General features: G+C 43.0%; 1 protein-coding gene across 8 annotated transcripts in view; it reads right to left on the bottom strand.

Moving 5' to 3' along the window:
- TEX2 (testis expressed 2) overlaps nt 1–23,826 on the bottom strand; it is a 108,027-nt gene that overhangs the window by 50,999 nt on the left and 33,202 nt on the right. For 5 of the 8 annotated variants that reach the window (XM_045489476.1, XM_045489469.1, XM_045489474.1 and 2 more), the window contains one exon: nt 10,596–12,261. In XM_045489476.1, the coding sequence (XP_045345432.1) occupies nt 10,596–12,236 (1,641 nt within the window). In that variant the 5' untranslated portion in view covers nt 12,237–12,261. Of the gene's footprint in view, nt 1–10,595; nt 12,262–13,604; nt 13,794–15,640; nt 15,713–23,826 lie in introns of all 8 variants that reach the window. The other 3 variants (XM_045489475.1, XM_045489470.1, XM_045489472.1) reach the window with 2 other exon arrangements.

Here is a 23,826-nt window from a genome sequence, read left to right on the forward strand (position 1 = left end):
TAAATTTACAGAACTTTAGATACAAATTCGGTTTTACCCATAAAAGACAAACAGACCAACAGACATATAGACTTCATACTATGAACGACAGCCTCAAGCAAATGGTCAACATTCAAAATAAGTGCTGCTCCTTTCAACAATAGCCAAATTATGGAAGGAGCCTAAATGTCCATCAACTGACAAATGGATAAAGATGTGGTTTACATATACAATGGAATACTACTCGGCAATGAGAAAGAATAAAATCTGGCCACTTGTAGCAATGTGGATGGAACTGGAGGGTATTATGCGAAGTGAAAGAAGTCAGGCAGAGAAAGACAGATACCATATGTTTTCACTCATATGTGGATCCTGAGAAACTTAACAGAAGACCATGAGGGAGGGGAAGGGGGAAAAAGTTAGAGAGAGGGAGGGAGGCAGACCATAATAGACTCTTAAATACTGAGAATGAACTGAGGGTTGATGGGGGGGGGGAGGGTGCGGGAGAGGGGAAAGTGGGTGATGGGCATTGAGGAGGGCACCTGTTGGGATGAGCACTGGGTGTTGTATGGAAACCAATTTGACAATAAATTGTATTTAATATAAAAACAAAACAAAACAAAACAAAATAAGTGCTGCTCAAAGATACCACCAAGAAGAGGAACAAAAAAGGTTCATTAGGGGAGGGAAATCCCAGCATCAATACCATCCACATTCTCCAACTGCCTGCTTCAAGGTCACCTTCACAGCCGTGTCACTAGAAGCTATGGAGTCAGAGCTAAAGCCACAGACACTGGCAAAATGGCCTTTATCTCAGCTTTTCCTATTCTTTAGGGAGCATCTCCTCAATTCATGTGACCATAGAACACTTTTTATTTTTTTATTAAAAAAAATTTTTTAATGTTTATTTATTTTTGAGAGAGAGACAGAGACACAGCATGACAGGGAGAGGACAGAGAGAAAGGGAGACACAGAATCCAAAGCAGGCTCCAGGCTCTGAGCTGTCAGCACAGAGCCTGATGCAGGGCTCGAACCCACGGACTGTGAGATCATGACCTGAGCCAAAGTCGGACACTTTACCGACTGAGCCACCCAGGCACCGCATAGAACACTTTTCAGAACGTACTGGCAAATAGCAGGAAACGTAAGAGAAAACATTCACATTTGACCAAAAAATAACATGGTCTCAGATGAACCACTGAAATAATCAAGGTCTCGGTTATGTTAACACATGATAAACATTAAATCGTATCAACAAGTTTTGAAATTATAAGACAATAGATTAGCAAGCCAATAAATCAGCAGCCTCCAAACTTTTTAGATCATACATCCTAGCAGCTCGAAAATTTTGAGTATGTACCCATAATATATCCATTTGTTTATAAATCATGTTCTAATATATTACTTTTATAATATAGTAAAAAATAGAATTGAGAGATATATAGCTTTTATAAAGCTATATATAGGAATTGAGAAGTATATAGCTTTTATAAAAAGTAAAAAATAGGAATTGAGAGAAAAAGATGAAGTAATTAACCTTTTGGAAATTTTTAGTTTTTCCTTTCTGAAAGCTTTGTACTATCTTCAGCTGACACCTCCAGGCACAATATATATACCTAGGGTGAGGCTCATCATTAATGATAGTGGATGTAAATCCATATTTCAAATAGTCTTGTCGATAATTTCCAAGGATTTTGACAAAGGTGGTTATATGGTCATCCGTATGTTAAATATTAGCAAAGCCTATAAACTTTCTTAGAAAGAGTAAAAATACATATAAATAGAAACTAATACTTTTTTCTTGGATAGAGTCTTTAGCAACCCATCTTGGAGACCACTGAAAAGAAGCAAAAGAATGAAACAGAGAGATCACAACAGCGGCCTTGGGCACCAACACACCAACATGTTCATACTCTGATGCCATCTTGTTGGCAACCTCCTTTGGGGGTATAGCAAACCTCTTCTTAAAGATTAAATACTGAACAATAAGAACAATCTTCGATGGACTTAGTACTTTTCTTTACACATTAAAATAAATATTAGAGTTGAAAGATATCTAGCATTGATTTCTTTCATGATTAAACCTCACTCTTCCAAAAAACATGATTGAGACTCACCTATGCCCACAGCCTCTCTCCTCACTCCATAGATGAAACTTGCAACAAAACCAAAAAGGATGGTTCTGTAACACCTAGCCAGAACTCAGGATATGTTTTCTCAAGGAAATGATGTTATAAACTTAGTTCTATAGGAGTGAACCAGAATTATTGTTTAGCTATGCTGTAAGCTAATGGGTTGAGTGGGAAACTGGCAAAATGTTGATAATTGTGGAAGCTGAGACTGGGTGTTGGGTACATGGGCTTTCATTACACTATGCTCTCTACTTCTGTGTATACTTGACATTTTCTATAACGAAAAGTTGAAAAATAAAAGTTCAAGAAAAAAATCATGCTGGAGTCACCTGACCTTTTTAACTACACTGTTCCCATGGAATTCAGGACACATTTCCTGTGCCGTTAACTCTCCAACCAACTTTAAAACATGGGTACCTGCTTGCCAAGTGAGGGCTGCCTGCTTTGAAATATCTCACCTAATGCTTCTCAAACAACATGGGACATTGGGAAACAGACATGTTTATAAAAGCCATACATAAAACCTCAAGTGACCCATTGTGGGAGCAGAATATTTCCAGTTCGATATAACGTAGAAATAAATGCTTTTTTATTTCTTGTACTCATTGTACTGGGGGTTATAAGAGACCAACGAAAAGCAACCCAAGTCTCTTTTGGCTGTAATGGGGCTGTTTTCTTCTTAAGATTTGCACACTCTAATTTCTTAAAAGAAAAAAATTCCACGAAATTGAGATTAAATTTACAAGTTTGAATTTCTTCTCAAAATGGATCATGTTCTCTCTACAAAATTATTCTTTTACATATCAAAACCAAAGCCTGTATTTTGGGAATTCAATATTTAAAAAACTCTCCCTCTTACTAAATATCTAAATTTGATATTTAAGGAACCTAAGGAAAAAAGGTTCTCCAAAATTCATCTCTATTAGTCTTGCAATGGTAGAAATGTAATTTTAGTCAACCTTCTGGGCCATCTTTTTTAAAAAGAGACAGATCAGGGGCACCTGGGTGGTTCAGTCAGTTAAGCTTCTGACTCTTGGTTTCAGCTCAGTTCATGATCCCAGGGTTGTGGAATCCAGTCCCGTGTTAGGCTCTGCGCTGAGTGTGGAGCCTGCTTAAGATTCTCTCTCTCTCTCTCTCTCTCTCTCAAAACAACAACAACAACAACAACAACAACAACAACAACAACAACAACAACAGATCTTCACTCCAGAAATTAACATTCTACTGTTGTGTTCTACAAGCGGTTTATAAGTCTGAAATAAAGAATTTACCCACAAATAGAATTCAAAACTGCATGAGTCATACACTTGAACATATCCAAAAACCTTCTGAAATCTTCAGGAAGCTTATCATTATAGACATGTGGAAGGTCAGCGTAAAGGACTGGCACTGAAGCATACTCCTGGTCAAGTGACAAGTGCATTGTTAAAGAAGAAGCATTCAACTTGCTTAAGAATGCTCAGCAAAAACGAACATCCCAAAGGCACTGCTGACTCTAAATGCCTCATTCTCCCCATGCCCAGACCCAGTCTTTCCCAGGGTCCCTAGCTCAGGCTACCTAGCTAGTCCCCCCAAATAAAACCCCCAGAAAGTTACCACGCAGAGAGCGTTGCTCGAAATGATGCCCTTGGACTCTGCAGCACACGCGAGGCTCTGCCTGGAGCTAACCTAGCCCAACTGCCAAGCCTTCAGTCACATTAGGGTCTCCTAACCTTCTGGACTTCCCTCCTGGCTGTCACGCATTCGACTTGTCACCTGGCTGCCTACGTGGCAACCTTTCTCCTATCTGCAGCTTCTCATCAGCAGCGTGAATGTATGAATTCATAATGTATGCATGCCCCAACATTAAGAACAAGCAGGCTTTGGAGGAGGTTCTAAGAGTCATTCTGTGGACTTTGTGACAACTGTTTGGCCTCAAAGAGGTTTTGACTGCTTCCGTCCCGGACCAGAGAGCTGCTGACTGGCAGGGTTAAGTGAGAGATGGCAGAGGGGCATGAGGCCTAACCAACTGCCTATCAGGCTTTGGGAACAGCTACTACTTGGCTGCAAACTGGTCTCTGTGACTCTCCATCCTACATATTCACCACCGTAGCAGGGTCACTGTTGAATACAAATGTGTACAGTGTGGATGGAATAATAAAATCACCTGGATAAAGTGCAGAAGAGCTTTACTTTTCCCTCTCATTTTCATGGGAAGTCTCATAGAAGAAAAACTGCAGTGCTTTCTGGATTGTTTATGGAGCCAATTTAGGACTGTCAGCCCAGGCTGCAAGGATTTCCTGGGCCCATCAATGAGAACGTACATGTCTCAGAAGTTTAAAAACACGCAGTCTCCTCAAACAGTCCTGGAGCACCAGGACCCCTGCCTCTGCGGTTCACGGGGCTCCTGGATGGGGTACGTGGGACCACGGTCAATGGGCTGTGCCTCTATACCAGAGATCTTTATCACAGGCAGGTTTTATAGCATGTATCCTGGAATTGTTCTTAGAGTTTCCATACTTGCCCTCAAGAACTGCACCATTACATCCTCTATAAATACCAACAGGATAGTACTGGATCCACAGAAAATAGCTCAAAACAGCTAATTCCCTAAATCAAGCTATTTTTCAAAAAGGGGCTCTTTCACACATGAAAAAATGCTCAACATCACTCATCATCAGGGAAATACAAATCAAAACCACAATGAGATACCACCTCATTCCCGTCAGAATGGCTAACATTAACAACTCAGGCAACGACAGATGTTGGCGAGGATGTGGATAAACAGGAACCCTTGTGCATTGCTGATAGGAATGCAAACAGGTACAGCCACTCTGGAGAACAGTATGGAGGTTCCTCAAAAAATTAAAAATAGAACTACCCTACGACCCAGCAATTGCACTACTAGGCATAGATCCACGGGATACAGGTGTGCTGTTTCGAAGGGACACATGCACCCCCATGTTTATAGCAGCATTATCAACAATAGCCAAAGTATAGGAAGAGCCCAAATGTCCATCGACAGATGAAAGGATAAAAATGTGGTATATATATACAATGGAATATTACTCGGCGATCAAAAAGAACGAAATCTTGCCATTTGCAACAACGAGGATGGAACTAGAGTGTATTCTGCTAAGCAAAATTAGTCAGAGAAAGACAAATATCACATGACTTCACTCATACGTGGAATTTAAGATACAAAACAGATGAACATAAGGGAAGGGAAGCAAAAATAATATAAAAACAGGGAGGAGGACAAAACATAAGAGACTCTTAAATATACAGAACAAACGGAGGGTTGCTGGAGGGGTTGTGGGTGGGGGGATGGCTAAATGGGCAAGGAGCATTAAAGAGGACACTTGTTGGGATGAGCACCTGCTGTTATGCGTAGGGGATGAATCACTGGATTCTACTCCTGAAATCATTATTGCACTATATGCTAACTAACTTGGATGTAAATCATTAAAAAAAAAAAAAAAAAGCGGCTCTTTCAACTCCACCCTGGGAACAGGTTCACAGGCCTGTTTCATAAAGGAACCAAGGCCCATCTCCTGCATCACTTTTAAAACCATACATTTAGGGAGCAGAGATCTAGAACTTGCCACCATCCCCATTTCTCTAATGCTCTACTTGGCAGACGCCAGCGGTCTTCTCTCCCTTTGAATTCAGGAGGCCAGTGCCGTATGAGTACAGGTAAGAGAAAAGCAGACTTGCTGCCAGATGCTTCCCAAGCAGTAAACATCAGGTTTCAAATCCTGTCAAAGATGGGCCACCTTGGTGTTTCCACTGCAGTGGGGAAATAAAAAAAACTCTCACTAATCTGTACTTTTTGGTAATTATTTTTTATCTTCCTAAAAGACCACCCCTTTCAATCAAATTTTTTTTTTTTTTTTTTACAGTATCAGGGATTTCTTTAAAAAGAGCAACTTCGGGGCGCCTGGGTGGCGCAGTCAGTTAAGCGTCTGACTTCAGCCAGGTCACGATCTCGCGGTCCGTGAGTTCGAGCCCTGCATCAGGCTCTGGGCTGATGGCTCAGAGCCTGGAGCCTGCTTCCGATTCTGTGTCTCCCTCTCTCTCTGCCCCTCCCCCATTCATGCTCTGTCTCTCTCTGTCCCAAAAATAAATAAACGTTGAAAAAAAAAAAAAAAAAAAGAGCAACTTCATTAGGAGATGACCGGGTCAATACTGACTCACTGCCTACATTTCCTGATAAAACCTCATTCGTTCCTTCACTCATTTATCCATCCACCCACCTACCGATCTATCCATCCAATAAATACTCTTATCATGTGCCCAATATGTGCCAGGTGTTGAGGACATAATGATGAACAAGATGGATATGGCCTGTGCATTCATGAAGCTTATGGTGTACTGGAGAAGACGGACGATAAACATACATGTAACTAGGATACTTGTAAGTACTAAGAAAGGGAGGCAGAGAAGGCTAACTGTGCCTTCAAACTTCGGGCACCCCTTTCTGTAGTGTATAGCTGTTGCTGGGAAGAATCTGCCCAGGCCAAGTCCGAGATTCCCGAGGACCCCTGCTACTTTGGAGGACCCATATGACTAGCTCGCAGTGGAACGTGAATAGAAGTTATGTATGTCACTTCTGGGTACAGGCCTTATAAGTAGGTATGCCTTCTCTTCCTTTCTCTTTCTCCTTCTGCCAGCTAGATGCAAAGAACTCTAATACCCCAGGGAGGGGTCAACACACTGAGCCTGAGGCCTGTTTCTTTAAACTTTTATTGGAACACAGTCACACCCATTTATTTGCACATTGCAGCTGTTTTCCTGCTACCATAAGGAGTTGAGTGACTGTAACAGAAACTGTATGACCCACAAGCCTAAAATATTTATTATCTGGCCTTTTAAGAAAAAGTGTGCTGAGTCACAATATGGAAGGAACTTGACCCCATGAATCAATGTGTGGGATGGGCACCCATTCTATACTGGAGTGTTATGCAGGCAAGAAACAAACTTCTAATTTGTTACAATAGCTAGTGTTATCCTACCCCTTATGGAAAGTAAAGCACAATGTCCAATGACAGAATGTACAGAAAATAGATGCTCAAAGTCAGGCTCCACTACGCTTCCTTTTCTTATCGCAACATTTGGGTCCTAAATTTAATGTCAACACTGCTAAATGTTTTAAAGTGTCATATTTTTAAAATGGTTTCCAAGAATATGATCTCCGATTCAGTAAAATTAATTAAGCCCAAAGAACTTTTGCATTTGAAATCTTTGGCTTACAATATACAACCTACCCTTGTAATCTGTAGTAGTGTCCCTTTTTTAAAATAAAGAGTGTATTTAGCCAGGTTTCTAAAAATAGCCCTACATACCAAACAAAAGACCTCAGGCTAAAATGTACTTTTCCTCAACAGTAATTAAGTCATCCCTAACAAGGCTAAGAATGAAAAAGAACTACCACAACAATCAGAGTTCAAACATTAATCAGAAAGAATACTCATAAAATAGCATAAGATAATTTGCTTGGGTTATAGGTCCATGACAGCATTTAAGGTCTTGTTCTCTTACCACAAAGATTCAAATATATTTATCTCAGCAGCAAGGGCAAAACGCCCTCCTTAAAAGAAATAATTAGTTCTTGGCTCCCCCACTCACAAGCTGTGCAACCACGAGCAAGGAACTTTAACCTTTCGGTGCCTCCACTCCTCATGAGCACTCCCTAACTAAAAAAGGCTGTAATGAGGTCTAAATGAGAGAATGCACCCAACACCTAGCCCGATATAGGTGTTTAACACCACAGTGTTGCCTTTCCTCTTTCCATGATTGGATCAAAGAAACCAGACTGTGCCATCATATTAAAATCCTATTCCAAAGGCATCCTCTGTGTAGTAAGTAAACTCTTACCATATAGCAGTGATTGGACTCAACACTGAAGATGGAATGCATTAAAATTAAAACTTCCCCAAATAATAAAGTGCTCACACCAGTTTAAACTGAATGTCATGATTGTTAGGCACTGGAGTTAAATGTCAGTACCATTTTTCCTTGCTGAATACTAACTTACTTAGAGGACACGTAATTCAGGTCGTCACAGTATCACCCTATCAGAAGCATAGCAACCATAACGAGTCACTTTTATTCTACTTCATATACCAAGCTTAAGCTTAAGTGTGCCACATCCTCAAGACTCAGCACAAGCTTCTCTTAAAAAAAGAAAGTCGCATGACATACTGCCGTGGGGTAAGAAAGAAAAAAGATCAGGGGTGCCAGGGTGGCTCAGGTCATGATCTTACAGTTCATGGGATCGAGGCCCTGTTGGGCTCTGTGCTGACAGCTCGGAGCCTGGAGCCTACTTCAGATTCTGTGTCTCCCTCTCTCTCTGCCCCTCCTCCGCTCACACTCTCTCTCTCAAAAATAAATAAACACAAACAAAATGTAATTAAAAAAAAAAGAAAAAAGGTCAGACTGCAAAATACATGATTTCATTAAATCAAAACAAAAAGAGTATGTGAGTATGTATACACTCACATATGCAGGAATTTAAAAAAGGAACAAAACTAAGATATCTATCAAAATCATTAGTTCCTTTCACTAGTGTGATAAAAAACTTTTTTTCTTTCAGTTTCCTCTGTTTTTAAAACACTGACCATGTATTTCTTTTCAATAAGGTAAAAAGTTCATGAAACTAGAAAACAAACAGTATTTTGGACCCTTAGGATTTTTCCCCTTGATTTTTTTGCTTTTTGTTTTTTGGTTTTTTTTTTTTTTGCAATAAAAAGAGATGATGCCATTTTTTGAACATTCTTATTTAAACAAAGAGGAGGAAAAAACCTTTTAACAGAGAAATGAAACCAGCTTTGAATACAAAAAAAAAAAAAATACAAAAAACAAAACAAAACAAAACAAAACAGAAAACGAGTTGTGAGGAGTTGGAGGAATTAAAACTCTTGTCTCTGCTGGTAGGAATGTAAAATGGTGCAGCCACTGTGGAAAACAGTATGGCAGTTCCCAAAAAAATTAAAAATAGAATTACCATAGGAGCCAGCGCTCCCACTTTGGGGTATATATCCAAAAGAGTTGAAAACAAGATCTCAAAAAGCTATCTATAACATCCATGTTCGTAGCAGCATTATTCAGTATAACTAAAATGTGGAAGCAACCCACGTGCCCATTGACGGATGAATGGATAAGGAAAAAGTAGTATAGACGTATAATGGAATATTACTCGGCCTTGAAAGGAAAGGAAATTCAGACTAATTCTGATTATGCTAAGTAAAACAAGCCAGCCACAAAAAGACAACTACTGTCTGATTCCACTTATATGAGGTAGTCGGGAGTATTCAAAATTGAAAAGACAGAGTGGAACTATGGTTGCAGGCTCCGGAGGCAGAAGAATGAGGAGCTACTGTTTAAGGTATAGAGTTTCTGTGGGCAAGATAAAAAGAGTTCCAGGGATGGACTGCGGTGATGGCTGCATAACAATGTGAATATATTTAATGCCACTGAACTGTATATTTAGAAATGGTTCAGATGGTGGGGCGCCTAGGTGGCTCAGTTGGTTAAGCATCTGACTCTTGACTTCAGCTCAGGTCATGATCTTGTGGTTCGTGAGTTCGAGCCCCGCACTGGGCTCTACACTGTCAGTGCGAAGCCTGCTTGGAAGTCTCTCTCTCTCTCTCTCTCTCTCTCTCTCTGCCCCTCTCCTGCTCTGTCTCTCAAAATAAATAAATTAAAAAAAAAAATGTTCGGATGATAAGTTGTATGTTATTTGTATTTTACCACAATTAAAAAAGCATATATATATGTATATATATATACATACACAAAACATGTATATGTGCCTATGACTTACAAACTATACAAGCTACAACTGTATATATATATATATATTTCCAAATATTTTGAAACATAAACAAAACCCTGAAGTTTTTAAAATATGTACAAATAAATACAAATGGAAGTGCTAATATTTTCTTCCTGCACCCTAATGGATCTTCCCGGCCCCCCTAAGGAGGCCCGAACCCTGAGACTGTCACACACCGGAAGGTGATGTCTCTCTCTCTCTCTCTCCAGCCCACACCTCACTGTGCGCGCAGGAAAGAGCAGTACCATCAGTAATCACCCCCCGACACCAGTTTGCCTTCTCTTCCTCCTGTCCTTCTCTGGCTTTCCAGGAGTGCTGAACCCTTCTCCAGGGCCGCAAGCACATGCAATCCTAACAGACTCAGCAAGTAGCAAATCCCTGGAAAGTTTAGAGAGAGACTGAAATCCGAACCGCATGTAAATGCTACTCACTGGCACCGTGGAGGATCCTTGAAAAACTCCTCAGTGAACTGGTAAAACTTGAATTAGAATGAGGTTTACCAGAGAAGTCTCCTGGGTGCCCCTGGAGTGAGGAGAATCCAAAGCCTTAAAAATACTGCTTATGTGAAAACCATGACCGTCAACTAAGACCATTAAGTTGGATCTAAAATCAGGCTGTTTGGGGGAGAACGGTGGGGGGCGCTAGCGGGCTGCTGCAGAGGGACTTACCTTTAGTATTTCCGGTTCTTTGATATCCAGGGACCTCGTGTTCCAGTGTTGTAGGCTTTTATGTAATCTGTGATATTTATGAGCACTTGGTGGTGTAAAAAACCAGATCATGCAAACCGCAGTCATGAACCCAAGGCCAATTCCCAGAAAGAGTCCGCTCACGTAATGGGGGAGGGGGAGGATGAGGTACCCATAGACACACATGATAAAGAAGCCCAGCGTCTTCACCGGCAGCTCCGGGTGCTGCACGGCCGAGTGGGCCTCGTCCTCACTGTCCAGAGTCGGACCGTCATCCGCCGGCACCTCGGGCCCGGCAGGGAGATCCGGGAGCTTGTCCGGCGCGCTCTCCACCTCCGCTTCCAAATCAAAGTCCTCGGTGTACAGTTCGCAAAACTCCTCATCCTCTTTGCTCACCAAGGCAGACAAGGAACATTTCTCAAGAACCAGGGAGCTTGTCTTCAGGCCTAAGTCCTTCAGACTGCCGCCCTGGGAACTCTTCGGTTCCGCCTCTCTTGAGGGCGGCTCATCGGAGGACCTGGGGGGGTCACTTCCGGGGCCGCTGGGGTCACTCCCATAGGGGTCCCCCTCGGAGTCACACTCCTCTTCCTTGATGCTGTAGTTGTTATTGCTTTCCAAGTGACCGTTCAAGCTGGACAGATTGGAGAGTTCTGAAGCACTTGAAGATAAGGCTTTGGGCCTATGGCTGCCACTTTCCTCCCCTATAATTTTACTAAGGAGCTGAAAAGGCTCATAGATGACTTCTGAAAGGCGACGCTTAGTGTCTTCGATTTTAGCCTCCATCTCGGGCACTTTAAAAAAGGAGCGCGTATCGGAGGGAGAAGTCAGTGGGGAAGAAGGCGCAGTTTTGGAATCTCCACCTGTGCTCCGTGGCTGTGTGAACTGCTTGAACAGGTGTAAATTGAGCTTGGAGTCCGGAGGTTTATAGGACACGGTATCCGACTCCTGCCTGGAGGTGTCTGTGGACAGAGACTTGACTAATGTCTTCATCAAGTGCCTGTGCCTTGAGGGGTGTGGGGAATCTTTTGGCTCCACCTCGGTCGACAGGGACTTCACAAGGCTCATGAAGGGTTTTGCGCTGGAGAGGGTGGAGGCTGAGGCACTGGACGACAGGATAGGAGACTTGGAAGGAGAGGACAATGGGGAGGAAGAACTGGTTTTCTGCTCAGAAAGGGATGACACACTGGGAGAGCTAGCTAAGGGCCCGGACGAAGATGACCCTGGGGACAGAGCCAATGGCACTGTACTTAATACTTGCACTGCCGGAGGAGGGGACTCCAACAGCTTTACAGTGTTCGCGGAGACGGGCAAAATGGCAGGGGACACGGACAGTCCATCTGCCAGGATGGGCTGAGCAGCAGGGCCAGTGGAGTCATAGCCACCCTGGGGTTCAAGATAGAGGTCTTCCTTGGCCTCGAGCCCCGTTACAATGCTTTGGTCGTCCAGCCCCTCCTCGAGGTACTCCCTGAACTCCTCCTCTTCTTCCTCCTCCTCCTCCCCGGATGCTGAGAAGTGAATGGCGATAGTGTCTCGGGACACGGACCTCTGCACGTGCACTCTGGGGGCTGATGGTTTTGGCATGTCAGTGGTTTTCTCGGCATGGCGACCATTCAGACTTGTCATTGCCGGCTTCACGAGGGCTCAGGCTCTGCAAACACAACAAGAAAACCAGAAGTCAGAAAGTCACTTCTCCACAGGAGAAACTGTCATGTGCACACTGGAGCACAGATGACGCTCACTTCCAAATGGTGATTATGCCTTGACTTGGCAGATGGCCACTGTTTGTCACTTGAGCAGGTCTGATGGTTTAATTTTCACCAGATAAATCCCAGTTAGGCATTCTCTTTTATGAGCAAACTCCCAAACTGGTATTACAAATGCCATACAGTCTGTCTCACTTTCGCAACATCTGAGTAATCGTTTCCTCCCTCTTAACTGGCTCATTTCGATCAGCAATTCTAGATTTCAACACTTAAAATACCTGTACAATAGAGGTTACCAGCATCACTTTCGAAGTCCAACGAGATAAAATGCGGCATCCTGGTGATTTTGAGGATCTTGGAACAAAAATTTCACCAGTGTTTTCTAGCTATAAAAAGCCAACCCAGGAGGATTATTGCTTCCATTGCAATTTTCTCAGCCATCCTAACAATTATTTGGTTTGCCTCTCCCACCAAGACTCATACTATCTTGCCACTGCAAAGAAGCAGCAAAGTCTTCAAGGGCAGCAAGGGAAATCTGTCAATGAATTGCTATGACCTGTTGGCTTCTTTATTCCCCAAATGGCAGAGTATTTAGGCAGCCATGAAGACATGGGCATATGCTGGGGCTTCAGGATAAAGGAAACACATTTTAAACTGAATCCATGATTCAGAGGGCAGGAAAACTAAGGATCAATGCTGTAACCCACCACCAACCAAGAACTCTAAGGGCTACGGTCAGAGACGTGGAAGCTATGCTTCCTGCTCTTCTGGAGCTTAGCAGCCAGCTGGGGGGAAGATAGACACCTGGGCAGCGGAACTAAAGTCACCAGGCCGACTCTGTGACATTTAGCACATTACTTCTCTCCCCATTCACTGATGGGCACCACACATCATAACAGACCCTACAAAGTGGAAATTAGCACCACAATCTGGAAAGAGACCCTGTCAAAGGAGCAAGAACACACTTGAGGAATGAATTTCAGGTGTTCTGAGGCGGCTGAGACCATTGTAGGAAGCAGGACACTGCGCTCAGTGTTTTAAACTGATGGGTCAGGGGCGCTTGGCTGGCTTAGTCGGCAGAGCTATGCAACTCAATCTCAGGACCATGAGTTCAACCCCATGTTGGGTGTGGAGCATACTAAATTAAAAAAAAAAAAAAAACCATTAAAAAAATAAAATAATAAGCGGATGGGCAGGTTGTGACAGAAAGGGCATGATTAGAAAGAGGGGAAAAGGTGTGAAGATGAGCATGGGCATGGTTGTCCTGCCACACGGGTCTGTCCTTTACCTCCAAGGGTGTGGGTGGGGTGGGGTGCTGGGGAGCACTGGGAGACCACCGGTACAAGAGCAGCATCATGGGAAGTGGAAGAGCGGCCCCGGGAGTTGCCAAATAGGGCTTCTGGTACTTTCTCCTTTTCCAGTTGATTCTGTGGGACCCCGAACAAGCCTAAACTTCTCTGGTTCTCAGAATTGTCATCTGTAAAATGGAGAATCAAGAGTTCTTTCCAAATCTAAAATCCTACATGTTTATGACGATTGTTACCACTCAACGTAATACACTCAAACAAGTCATCTACCATCGACAATCAACATTACATTGCTTGCTTGTTTCTTCAATTTGAAGAACTCCCATATTTAAGTGTTCTGCCAAATATTAATTTCCAAAATGCTGGCAACTGATACTACTAGCAGGAGAAAAGGCAAACCCATGGTGGGAGGGGGGCAGGAAACAGTAATCCTGGGTCCCTAGAACAGAAAATACCCCAACGATGACAAGAATTACCATTCAAGGGCCCAGTCACAACATGGACACATCTGAAACTCCCCTTTTTTAGTATGAATACTTAAGAGAAATTACTTTCACTGAAACTTTCCAACAGAGCTTTGCCCCTGCTCATTCATGACCCTCAGACTCTCCTATCACCAGTGGATTCAGGAAAAGGACAGACAAAGCAGTTTAAATCCAAGAGCTGAGGGCAAGTTAGAAAGACAAAGCCTCCGGTCTAGGACCATCTTCCCGGTTATCTTTGAGCCAACAGGTTTGTAAGCTTAGTAAGAAAAATACCAAGTGCAACACATATTTTTCATTTGTCACCTAGTTTTATAAGGGCAATTTAAAAAGAAAATTATAGAGGTAATTTAAAAAGAAAAGGTTGATATTTGATAATTCTCAGTAGGCTGAAAAATGAGTTTCATTTAAATTGCCTTAATAACATCAAGGACCACGTGTAGGGCTCTGCTGTTCTGAGGCTGCCTGATGGCATGGTGGCTGCAAGTTAAAATGACTGCGGGCACACGTGCAAATACAGAGCACGATGTGGGGGCTGGACAGTGTGAGCTGGTTTTCTGGGGAGCAAGGCGAGAGTGGAGAGGCCTGTCCGTAGTTGAGGGTGGGAAGGCCTAGGAATCGGCAGGCAAAGTCAGGTCCAGGAAGGGGCCCACGGGAGAAAACAGTAGTGTATCCAGGAGCCTATGGCACAGTGAGCAGGCACCTGCCCAGGAAGGAGCACCATCAGGGGCCTGCTCGCCCACCTCTCCACAGAGTCAGGCCCTGACTTGCCAGTTGAAGGGACCTCTGCTAATCTCTGATCAGACTGTCTCAAGGCCTGTGTCAGCCAGCAGGGCCCACGGGGGACTCCGTGGAGAGCTGGATGCCAGAGAGCCAGCTAAGGGCAGGCAGTCTGGCTCATCATCTAATGTCTCTCTCCTGGGCTCAGGTAAGTAGCCTGAGAGATCCAGAGTAAACTCCCCCAAATCCACCCTGACCATTTATTTCACTGGTGTGCTTTTTGTGTTTGTTTGCTTTTACAAATACATGCCACGTGAGGCCAGAGCAGCACTGCTACTGCCTAAATACAAGAAAATCCCAGGGCTCTGTTCACTCATCTGCAAAATGAGGGGATGAGACTAAAGAAAAGCTGCTTCTAGGACCAAAATTGCTGGATAATTGAGTGTCCTGGAACCAGAGTGGATACTATGGGTTCCAGACAACCCATCAAGTGGTCACTCCCTCTTCCTGGGGACTACTGCAAGCCTCCTCCTCTCTGTCCTCCCAGTGGCTGGCTGCTGGGGCCAGCAAAACTGACGCTCCCACAATCACAGCCCCGCAGGACAGCCAAGGTCAAGAGAAAAAAGCACTCGACTGTTGCCCAGGAAGATTATGTGGTTTGTTCAAGGCCGCAGCACTGACTAAAGGAGGGGGAGGGAGGGACAGTTAGACATGGGCTTTTGACACTGATGTCCTGATGCCTTTTTCACCACAGCAAACTGCTTCCTCTAGCACATCACGCACATTCTTTATGACTGCTTTGTCCTAGTACCCGCCGTCTGTGCTCCTCCACGGACAGCTCTCCCAGGAACTAAGGGCTCAGTTCTCAACAACCAGCCTGTGACCAGCTGCATGGAGAAATAGAGAGTCGTCTCATTGTCTCATTATCCATCCGACAACCTAGTATCCTAAAAAAGTACCTAGCTCACTAGCACCTGCCCTCCACCACCCAAACTCAATTATAACTAGGCTTCAAAAAAGGAGATAACCTTATCAAGCCCTTGGGAACTGAAATGCCCGAAAAGGAAATTTCCTTCCCAACAGGTCTCCTTCTGCCAAAGCCACCAGCAGATCACAGAACCCCGGGCTTTGACCCTGACTCCCGAGTCCTCAGAGGGGGAGGGCCTATATCTTACGTTGCCATATAGGATTTCCTGCCAGAGATTCATTTAAGCAAAAGTCTGATTTGGTCATGAGCAAAGTGGGGCTGAAGATTTACTGTGTCCAGCCCCAGAATGGATGGGAATGTTAGAGACAACACTGAAAAACTGAGGCCGGAGGTCCGGTGTCTGGGAGGGCAAGCTGTATTATCAGGCTCACCCTTCTGCTGAAAACTAACACTGAATTCAATATTAAAAAGAAAGGGAAAAAAAAAAAAACCCCGAAAACTTCTGAAAAGCACTGAAATTTTAACAACTGGGAAAGGAATAACCAGGCCGAGACTACGGAAAATGGGAACCCGGAGAAGAGCTCTGGAGAAGCCATTCTTGCCCTCAAAACACTGGATGATTCTGACAAATGGGAACTATTTATTTCCTTATTTTTCTTTTAATGTTTATTTTTGAGAGAGAGAGAGAGAGAGAGAGAGAGAGAGAGAAAGAAGTGTGAGTGGGGGAGGGGCAGAGAGAGAGGGAGACACAGAATCTGAAGCAGGCCCCAGGCTCTGAGCTGTGAGCACAGAGCCGGAGGCGGAGCTTGAACTCATGAACCGTGAGATCATGACCTGAGCCGAAGTTGGTCGCCCAACCGACGGAGCCACCCAGGCGCCCCAGGAACTTGAATTTTAGTGCTCTTCTGAGCAGAAATCAAAGTCAGGGCTGGCTGAGATACAGCACTAGCTGAAGACCCTTCCACAATGAGCTGCTCCAGAGGGCTACACGTGCTCAGCAGTGGGTGAACAAGGAGCAAACCGGCCCTCTTCGAGTTGAGAGCTTTGAGAACATAACGCTAAGTGAAGTACGCTGGTCACAAAAAGCCAAATGCTGTGTGATTCCACTTATTTGAGCTTTCTCAAGTAGTCAGCTTCATATAAGCACAGAGTAGAAGGCAGTTACCGGGGCTTGGGGAAGGGGAAACGAGGAGATGTCTCGCGGGCACAGACTTTCAGTTTTGTATGATGAAGAAGTTTTGGAGACTGGTTGCAAAACAATGTGGATCTACTTAACGCTACTGAATTGTACACCTGAAGAGTTAAGATGGTAAATTTAATGCTATGTATATTTAACCATGAATTGGAAATAAAAAATATTTTGAAAAATATTCATTCAAAACTTCACAATGATGTGATATTAACACTTTGAACTACTTATCATGCCAACTAAAACAATTCTATTCAAAAAGCTCACACTGTTCTTTAGTATTTACCATATGGTTACATTTTTAGGTAACAAGTACAATTGTATTTATGCTCCCATACTTTGTGGGGGTCAAAAAAACTTTAGAGCCCAATGCCCCCTGCACCTTACCCACGTATGTTTCAGGGAAAAAGGATATTTGAAACTCTTTTGCGGATGGGTCTTTCCTAAGGTCTTGACTGCCATTCTCCATTAAAGTTACTATGCCTTGTAAAGATGGTCACTGCTCTCATTAAGACTGAGAAAGCTTCAAAGAAGGGCTTCTCTCCCTAGCATTTATGCAGGATTCTATCCTATCCAGTCTAAAAACAAGGAATAAATCAATGGCTCTCATCTAACCTGAGCTTATAAAAAACAAAGACCTTAAACAGGAAGGTAGTGGCCAACTGCCCTATCATGAAGTCTGTGAGGCTCTCACACTTAGTACAGTTAGAGTTAGAATAGGAAACATCCATGAAATTTATTTTATTTTATTTATTTTTTTTTTAATTTTTTTTTTTCAACGTTTATTTATTCTTGGGACAGAGAGAGACAGAGCACGAACGGGGGAGGGGCAGAGAGAGAGGGAGACACAGAATCGGAAACAGGCTCCAGGCTCTGAGCCATCAGCCCAGAGCCTGACGCGGGGCTCGAACTCAGGGACCGCGAGATCGTGACCTGGCTGAAGTCGGATGCTTAACCGACTGCGCCACCCAGGCGCCCCCCATGAAATTTATTTTTACTTCTAGTCACTCAAAAAGGTTATTGTCGTTAATTAGGGCATGAAAAACCAATCAATGATAAATCAGACTATATAATGAAAGATGAACAACTATTTCAAGACTCAATTTTGGCATTTATTAACTCAAATATAATAACCTCCCTGAATTCTGGTGATTTTTTTTTTTTTTTTTTTTGCGGGGGGAGGGGGCTAATATTCTAATAAAAACTGCCCTTCCTACCTCCATCTGTATTTGAAACAATACAATCCTGGGATTTTATAGAGTCATAAAAAGAGAAAATAGTTCCTTCCAGGCTGCTCACTTATCAGAAACCCATCCCACTTGGTCCTCCCACATTAAAACAAATAGTGATGTGGCCATTATGATCAACATTATTATTACTTTCTAATTCATATACTAGATTAGAAGGAGTGCGGGAGGAAGGAAAAAGTCAGAGGGGGAAGCAAGGAGGGAAGAGAGTGATTTTGACTGTGAATGGAACTGGTTTCCAGATAAAGTGTGTACAGTAACACAGCAGATCTTAGGAAACAAGCCTGTTTGGAATATGCCTCATTTCTCAGGAGCATCACTAATCCTTCAAGATCATTATTAAAATGCTTTGTCTTTGTAAAATTCAGCCTGTTAGATATTTGCTGCCTCTGAACAAGCTTGCACTTGGACATATGATGTATGAATACCATCTGCTAGCATGGGTTGAGTCAGTCAATAGTTTTAATTCAAAAACTTCTCTTGGCAGGGGAATAGAAGCAAGCTGCATTGTGTTGCAGAGGATGGCTTAATACCTCTTATCTGTGCATTTTTTAATAGGATTTGGTTTTATAAAAAATACGAAAGAGGCCTTAAGACTCCATTTTTCCACCTTGATGCTGCTGAGGAAACAGGTGAATCTAGTCAAACCCACCATAGTAGAAAGGTCTGATTTAGTCTAAAAATCTCAAGTGCATCTTGGGGCGCCTGGGTGGCGCAGTCGGTTAAGCGTCCGACTTCAGCCAGGTCACGATCTCGCGGTCCGTGAGTTCGAGCCCCGCGTCGGGCTCTGGGCTGATGGCTCAGAGCCTGGAGCCTGTTTCCGATTCTGTGTCTCCCTCTCTCTCTGCCCCTCCCCCGTTCATGCTCTGTCTCTCTCTGTCCCAAAAATAAATAAACGTTGAAAAAAAAATCTCAAGTGCATCTTAACAGCTATCCCTTGATTCATTTAAATTCAATGAAGCAGCTGAGAATTGCCAGCAGCCATTCTAATCTGTTAATACTCCACCTCGCAAACAAAAATCAATATTGACATTATAGATAATGAACTAGCTCGGGCCTTAGTTTCATTTAAGAAAAGAAAAGAAAGAGAAAAGAAAGTACTCTACTTCCAGCACAAGCAACCCTCTCAAGACACTTGGACTGACTGTTAGAAACTCAGAATGCCTTTCCCATTAGTTCTTAGATTCTGAGACCCACCCTCCAAAGTTTCTTCCAGCCTGGCAGGGTTCAGCACCACAAACAACACAACACAGGTTTTATAACTGCTAATAAACAACAGGTCCCCCCTCTTGGGCCACAAGGCATGGACCTTTTACCGGCCGCAAAGAAGGTCTAGCTGGGAAGAATGCCATATCCATGGAGGAAAAAGGTGTTCAAACACATCAACACGATTAGAATTTTGCTTTACAGACTGCTAGATAGATCTACTAATGAAATCCAAGTTCAGTTCACAGTAACTCATTCAAAACCAGGTCACACCTCCAGCACAACCACACAAGGTCTATGGAGGTTTACAAAGGTTAACGCCAGTGCCACCCACTGTGGGGAACTCAAGGAGACAACAGATGGACATCGTGTGTGACATCTATACGAAAGCAAAAAGGCCCTAGCGTAAAATAAAAACCTAGAACAGGTATGCCCAAATCAGATGGTGCTAATTAAGTCAAGAAGTCTGGGAATAATTTTTTTTTTTTTTTTTTTTTTTTTTAAGCAGAAAAGTTATGGCTGGGGGCGCCTGGGTGGCTCAGTCGGTTGGGTGTCTGACTTCAGCTCAGGTCATGATCTCGCGGTCTGTGAGTTCAAGCCCCGCGTCAGTCTCTGTGCTGACAGCTCAGAGCCTGGAGCCTGCTTTGGATTCTGTGTATCCTTCTCTCTCTGCCCCTCCCTGCTCATGCCCTGTCTCTCTCTCTCCCTGTGTCAAAAATAAATAAACATTAAAAAAAATTAAAAAAAAGAAAGAAAAGTTATGGCTGTGGCCTACACATGAAAAGAATATTGCAGTTATGCAGCATCAGAGCATGGAAAGGCACAGAGATGGGAACAAGACGTTCGCTGAATGGTTGGGTTAGCTATGGCTGAGGGGCTGCGCTGGGGGGTGTGGGAGGAAGGCTAATATTTGAATTAAGGGCAGGGAATCAATTATTCAAAACCTTGAAAGGCTAAGCATTTGGATTTATACTTATTTATTTCTTTGAGAGAGAGAGCGTGCATGAGCGGGGAAGAGGCAGAGAGAGAGAGGGAGGGAGAGAGAGAATCCCAAGCAGGCTCCACATTCAGCATGAAGATTAACGTGGGGCTCGATCCCATGACCCATGAGATCACAACCTGAGCTGAAACCAAGAGTTGGACGCTCAACCGACTGAGCTACCCATATGCCCCTGGGTTTGTATTCAAATCTTAGGAAACAGAACCCCTGTAGATTCTTGAGAGGTGTGAGAGATGTTTTTGTTCAGGTGAGTGAGTGCCTGGAAGCTAGGAGGCAGGTGCTGGAAATCTGGAAGAAGGGTAAGAAAAGAGTCGTTAGTGGCTGTAATAACACATTTCAAAAGCTGATGTTCATGGGGTCTAACGTTAACAACACGCAAATCTGGGAAAGAGTTATAGTGCTCCTTATTCAGTTTTTATTTTTTGCAACTATTTTAAATACTGAAATTATTTCTAAATTAAAAAAAAAAAACATCAAAAAGGGGCACCTGGTGGCTTAGTTGGTTAAGCGTCCAACTCTTGGTTTCGGCTCAGGTCACGATCTCACGGTTTTTGAGTTTGATCCCCACATCAGGCTCTGTGCTGACAGTGCGGAGCCTGCTTCGGACTCTCTCTCTCTCTCTCTCTCTCTCTGTTCCTTCAACACTTGTACTCTCCCCCCTCTCTCTCTCAAAATAAATAAATAAACTTTAAAAATAACAACAACAAAAGCAGCGTTCCTCACCATTATTTGCCTTTGGATCTGTTGGCAAACGTTGCTCCCTCCTGCCTCCCACTGTTGTACCAGTCAGAATGATCAAGTCCAGTTACAGGTAGTAACAGGAGGCAGCCTAAGTTTTACCTTCCTTGAACTTTTTAAATTTTTATTTTGAGATAATTATAGGCTTACAGTAAGTTGCAAAGGAAGTGCAAAGAGGTGCTGTGTACCTTTCACCAACCATTTCTTAAATTTTCAAGCCAAATCAATTCCAAGTGGTTAAGAAGTCAGGTTTTAGGGGTGCCTAGGTGGCTCAGTCCATGGAGCATCCGACTTCGGCTCAGGTCATGATCTTGCAGTTTGTGGGTTCAAGCCCCAAGTTAGGCTCCACGCTTACAGGGCGGAGCCTGCTTGGGATTCTCTCTTTCTCTTCCCAGCTCTCTCTGCCCCTCCCCCACACAAATGTATGCTTGTGTGCTCGTGCACATACTGTCTCTCAAAATAAATAAACTTAAAAAAGAAAGAAAGAAAGAAAGAAAGAAAGAAAGAAAGAAAGAAAGAAAGACAAAGAAAGAAAGAAAGAAATCAGGTGTTAACCACAGACCACCAATTCATCCCTGTAAGAAAAATGCATCTACCTGAGAGTGGAACTTGCCCTTATAAGGACTTTCTGATAGTTTTTCTTAAGGTCTTAAATGGTCAAGTTTAGGAAGGTATCATCAATAGATAATTCCCAATACAGCATCAATAGATACGGAAACAGGCAATTCAACTAAAAGTTCAAACGGCCAATGAACAAACAAACGAAAAAGGCTCAGCTCACTGAAAGCAACAGATAGCTGGGAAACAAATCAGTTGCACGATTTTAGTCATCGAAAACCATCACTGAAATATAACCTGTGATGCTCTCAAAGGCACACTGAGACAAACTGATTATTGTTGCCCTAATGGTTGGAACATGATTAGTAAAACACTTTTCTGAAAACAATTTTGCAGTAACTATTAAGTCCCTCAATAATGTTCATTCCATACATGCACTAGGCAAAATCAGAGGTGGGTGGAGGGCGCCTGGGTGGCTCAGTTGTTTAAGCGTCAGGCTCTTGATCTGGGCTCAGGTCATGATCTCACCGTCCTGAGATGCAGCCCTGTGTCTGGCTCCACACTGGGCGTGGAGACTGCTTAAGATTCTTTCTCTCCCTCTGCCCCTCCCATGCTCTCACACTCACTCACTCTCTCTCAAAAAAAAAAAAAAAAAAAAAAATAGAGGGCAGCAGGCAGCATTAATGCCAGTCTTCTCTATACAATGGGCATATCAGTAATTTTTACTTTCTAATTTTAGACCAAATACTTCCAAAATGTGGGGAAAAAAATTACATGTAAATGCATGCCAATCTTTAAAATAAAATCACGATCTTTGGAACATAAAATTGTACTAGCCCTTCCCTCCCCCACCTTACCCATGAGAAAACTAAGTTACAGAAAAGATTCATTTTTATAAAATGAGTCACACCATATGTATACGTGCGATCTGTTTTTATACACAAGACTCCACAGAGGTAATCTAGCACATGGGTATCAATGAGGCCTTTGGCTTCAGTTCCAATAACTTGGGAGGAGTGTGACCCTCAGGCAAATTAAAGCCTCTGTTTAAGGGTCTTAAGCCTTAAGCCTCTGTTTCTCCATCTGTAAAATGGGAACGGTAAAAGAGTGTTCAGATGAAATAAAACAATTTACGTAAGGCACTGAGCATGGTCCCTGGTATAGAACAAGCATTCCTTAAATGTTACCTGTGCTTGTAAGTATTTCCTCACATCAACAGAGATTGTTTTACACATGATTTCAAAAAGCTAGATAATGGGGCGCCTGGGTGGCGCAGTCGGTTAAGTGTCCGACTTCAGCCAGGTCACGATCTCGCGGTCCGTGAGTTCGAGCCCCGCGTCGGGCTCTGGGCTGATGGCTCAGAGCCTGGAGCCTGTTTCCGATTCTGTGTCTCCCTCTCTCTCTGCCCCTCCCCCGTTCATGCTCTGTCTCTCTCTGTCCCCAAAATAAATAAACGTTGAAAAAAAAAAAAAAATTAAAAAGCTAGATAAAATGAATATTCCACAACAGAACCATTTCATCACATCCACATCGCTTGGAATTTTTTGCTGTTACAAACAATGCTACAATACATTATGATTTTATACACAGATACACAGACTTTGACTGCCTCTCTGATTATCTCCTCAGTAAATAGTTTTAGAAGCGGTATTAGGGGTTAAATAGCATATGTACAATTTTCGAAAAAACAGTTTTCAAGCTCATTGTAGAAACCTTCTAAAACAGATGTATGCAGAAGAAAAGTGAAATTTTCTCCTGCTCCCCTCGAATCAACAGTTTAGAATGTATCCTTCGTTCCACTCGTTTTATTTGCGTTTATCAACACACACAAACACATAAAACTGTTTCTGTTTTTTTGTCTTAAATGAGATCATACTATACAGATTGCTTTGCAGTTTGTTTTTCACTTACTATTTCTTGGACTTCTCCCCATGCCTATCTATATAAGTCAGCAGGTACGCACACACGCACATGCTTTTTCCACATAGTACAGATATACCATCATCCACTTACTCATTCCTTTGATAGAAATTTGAGGGTTTTTTTGAGTTTTCACTATCAGAAACAATGCTACCTTGAAAAGCCTTTCCTAGAAATCTTGTATACAAGTGCAACTCTACCTGTAGGGTACATTC

Source organism: Leopardus geoffroyi, chromosome E1 (genome assembly GCF_018350155.1).
Source record: "Leopardus geoffroyi isolate Oge1 chromosome E1, O.geoffroyi_Oge1_pat1.0, whole genome shotgun sequence".
NCBI classification, from domain to species: domain Eukaryota; kingdom Metazoa; phylum Chordata; class Mammalia; order Carnivora; family Felidae; genus Leopardus; species Leopardus geoffroyi.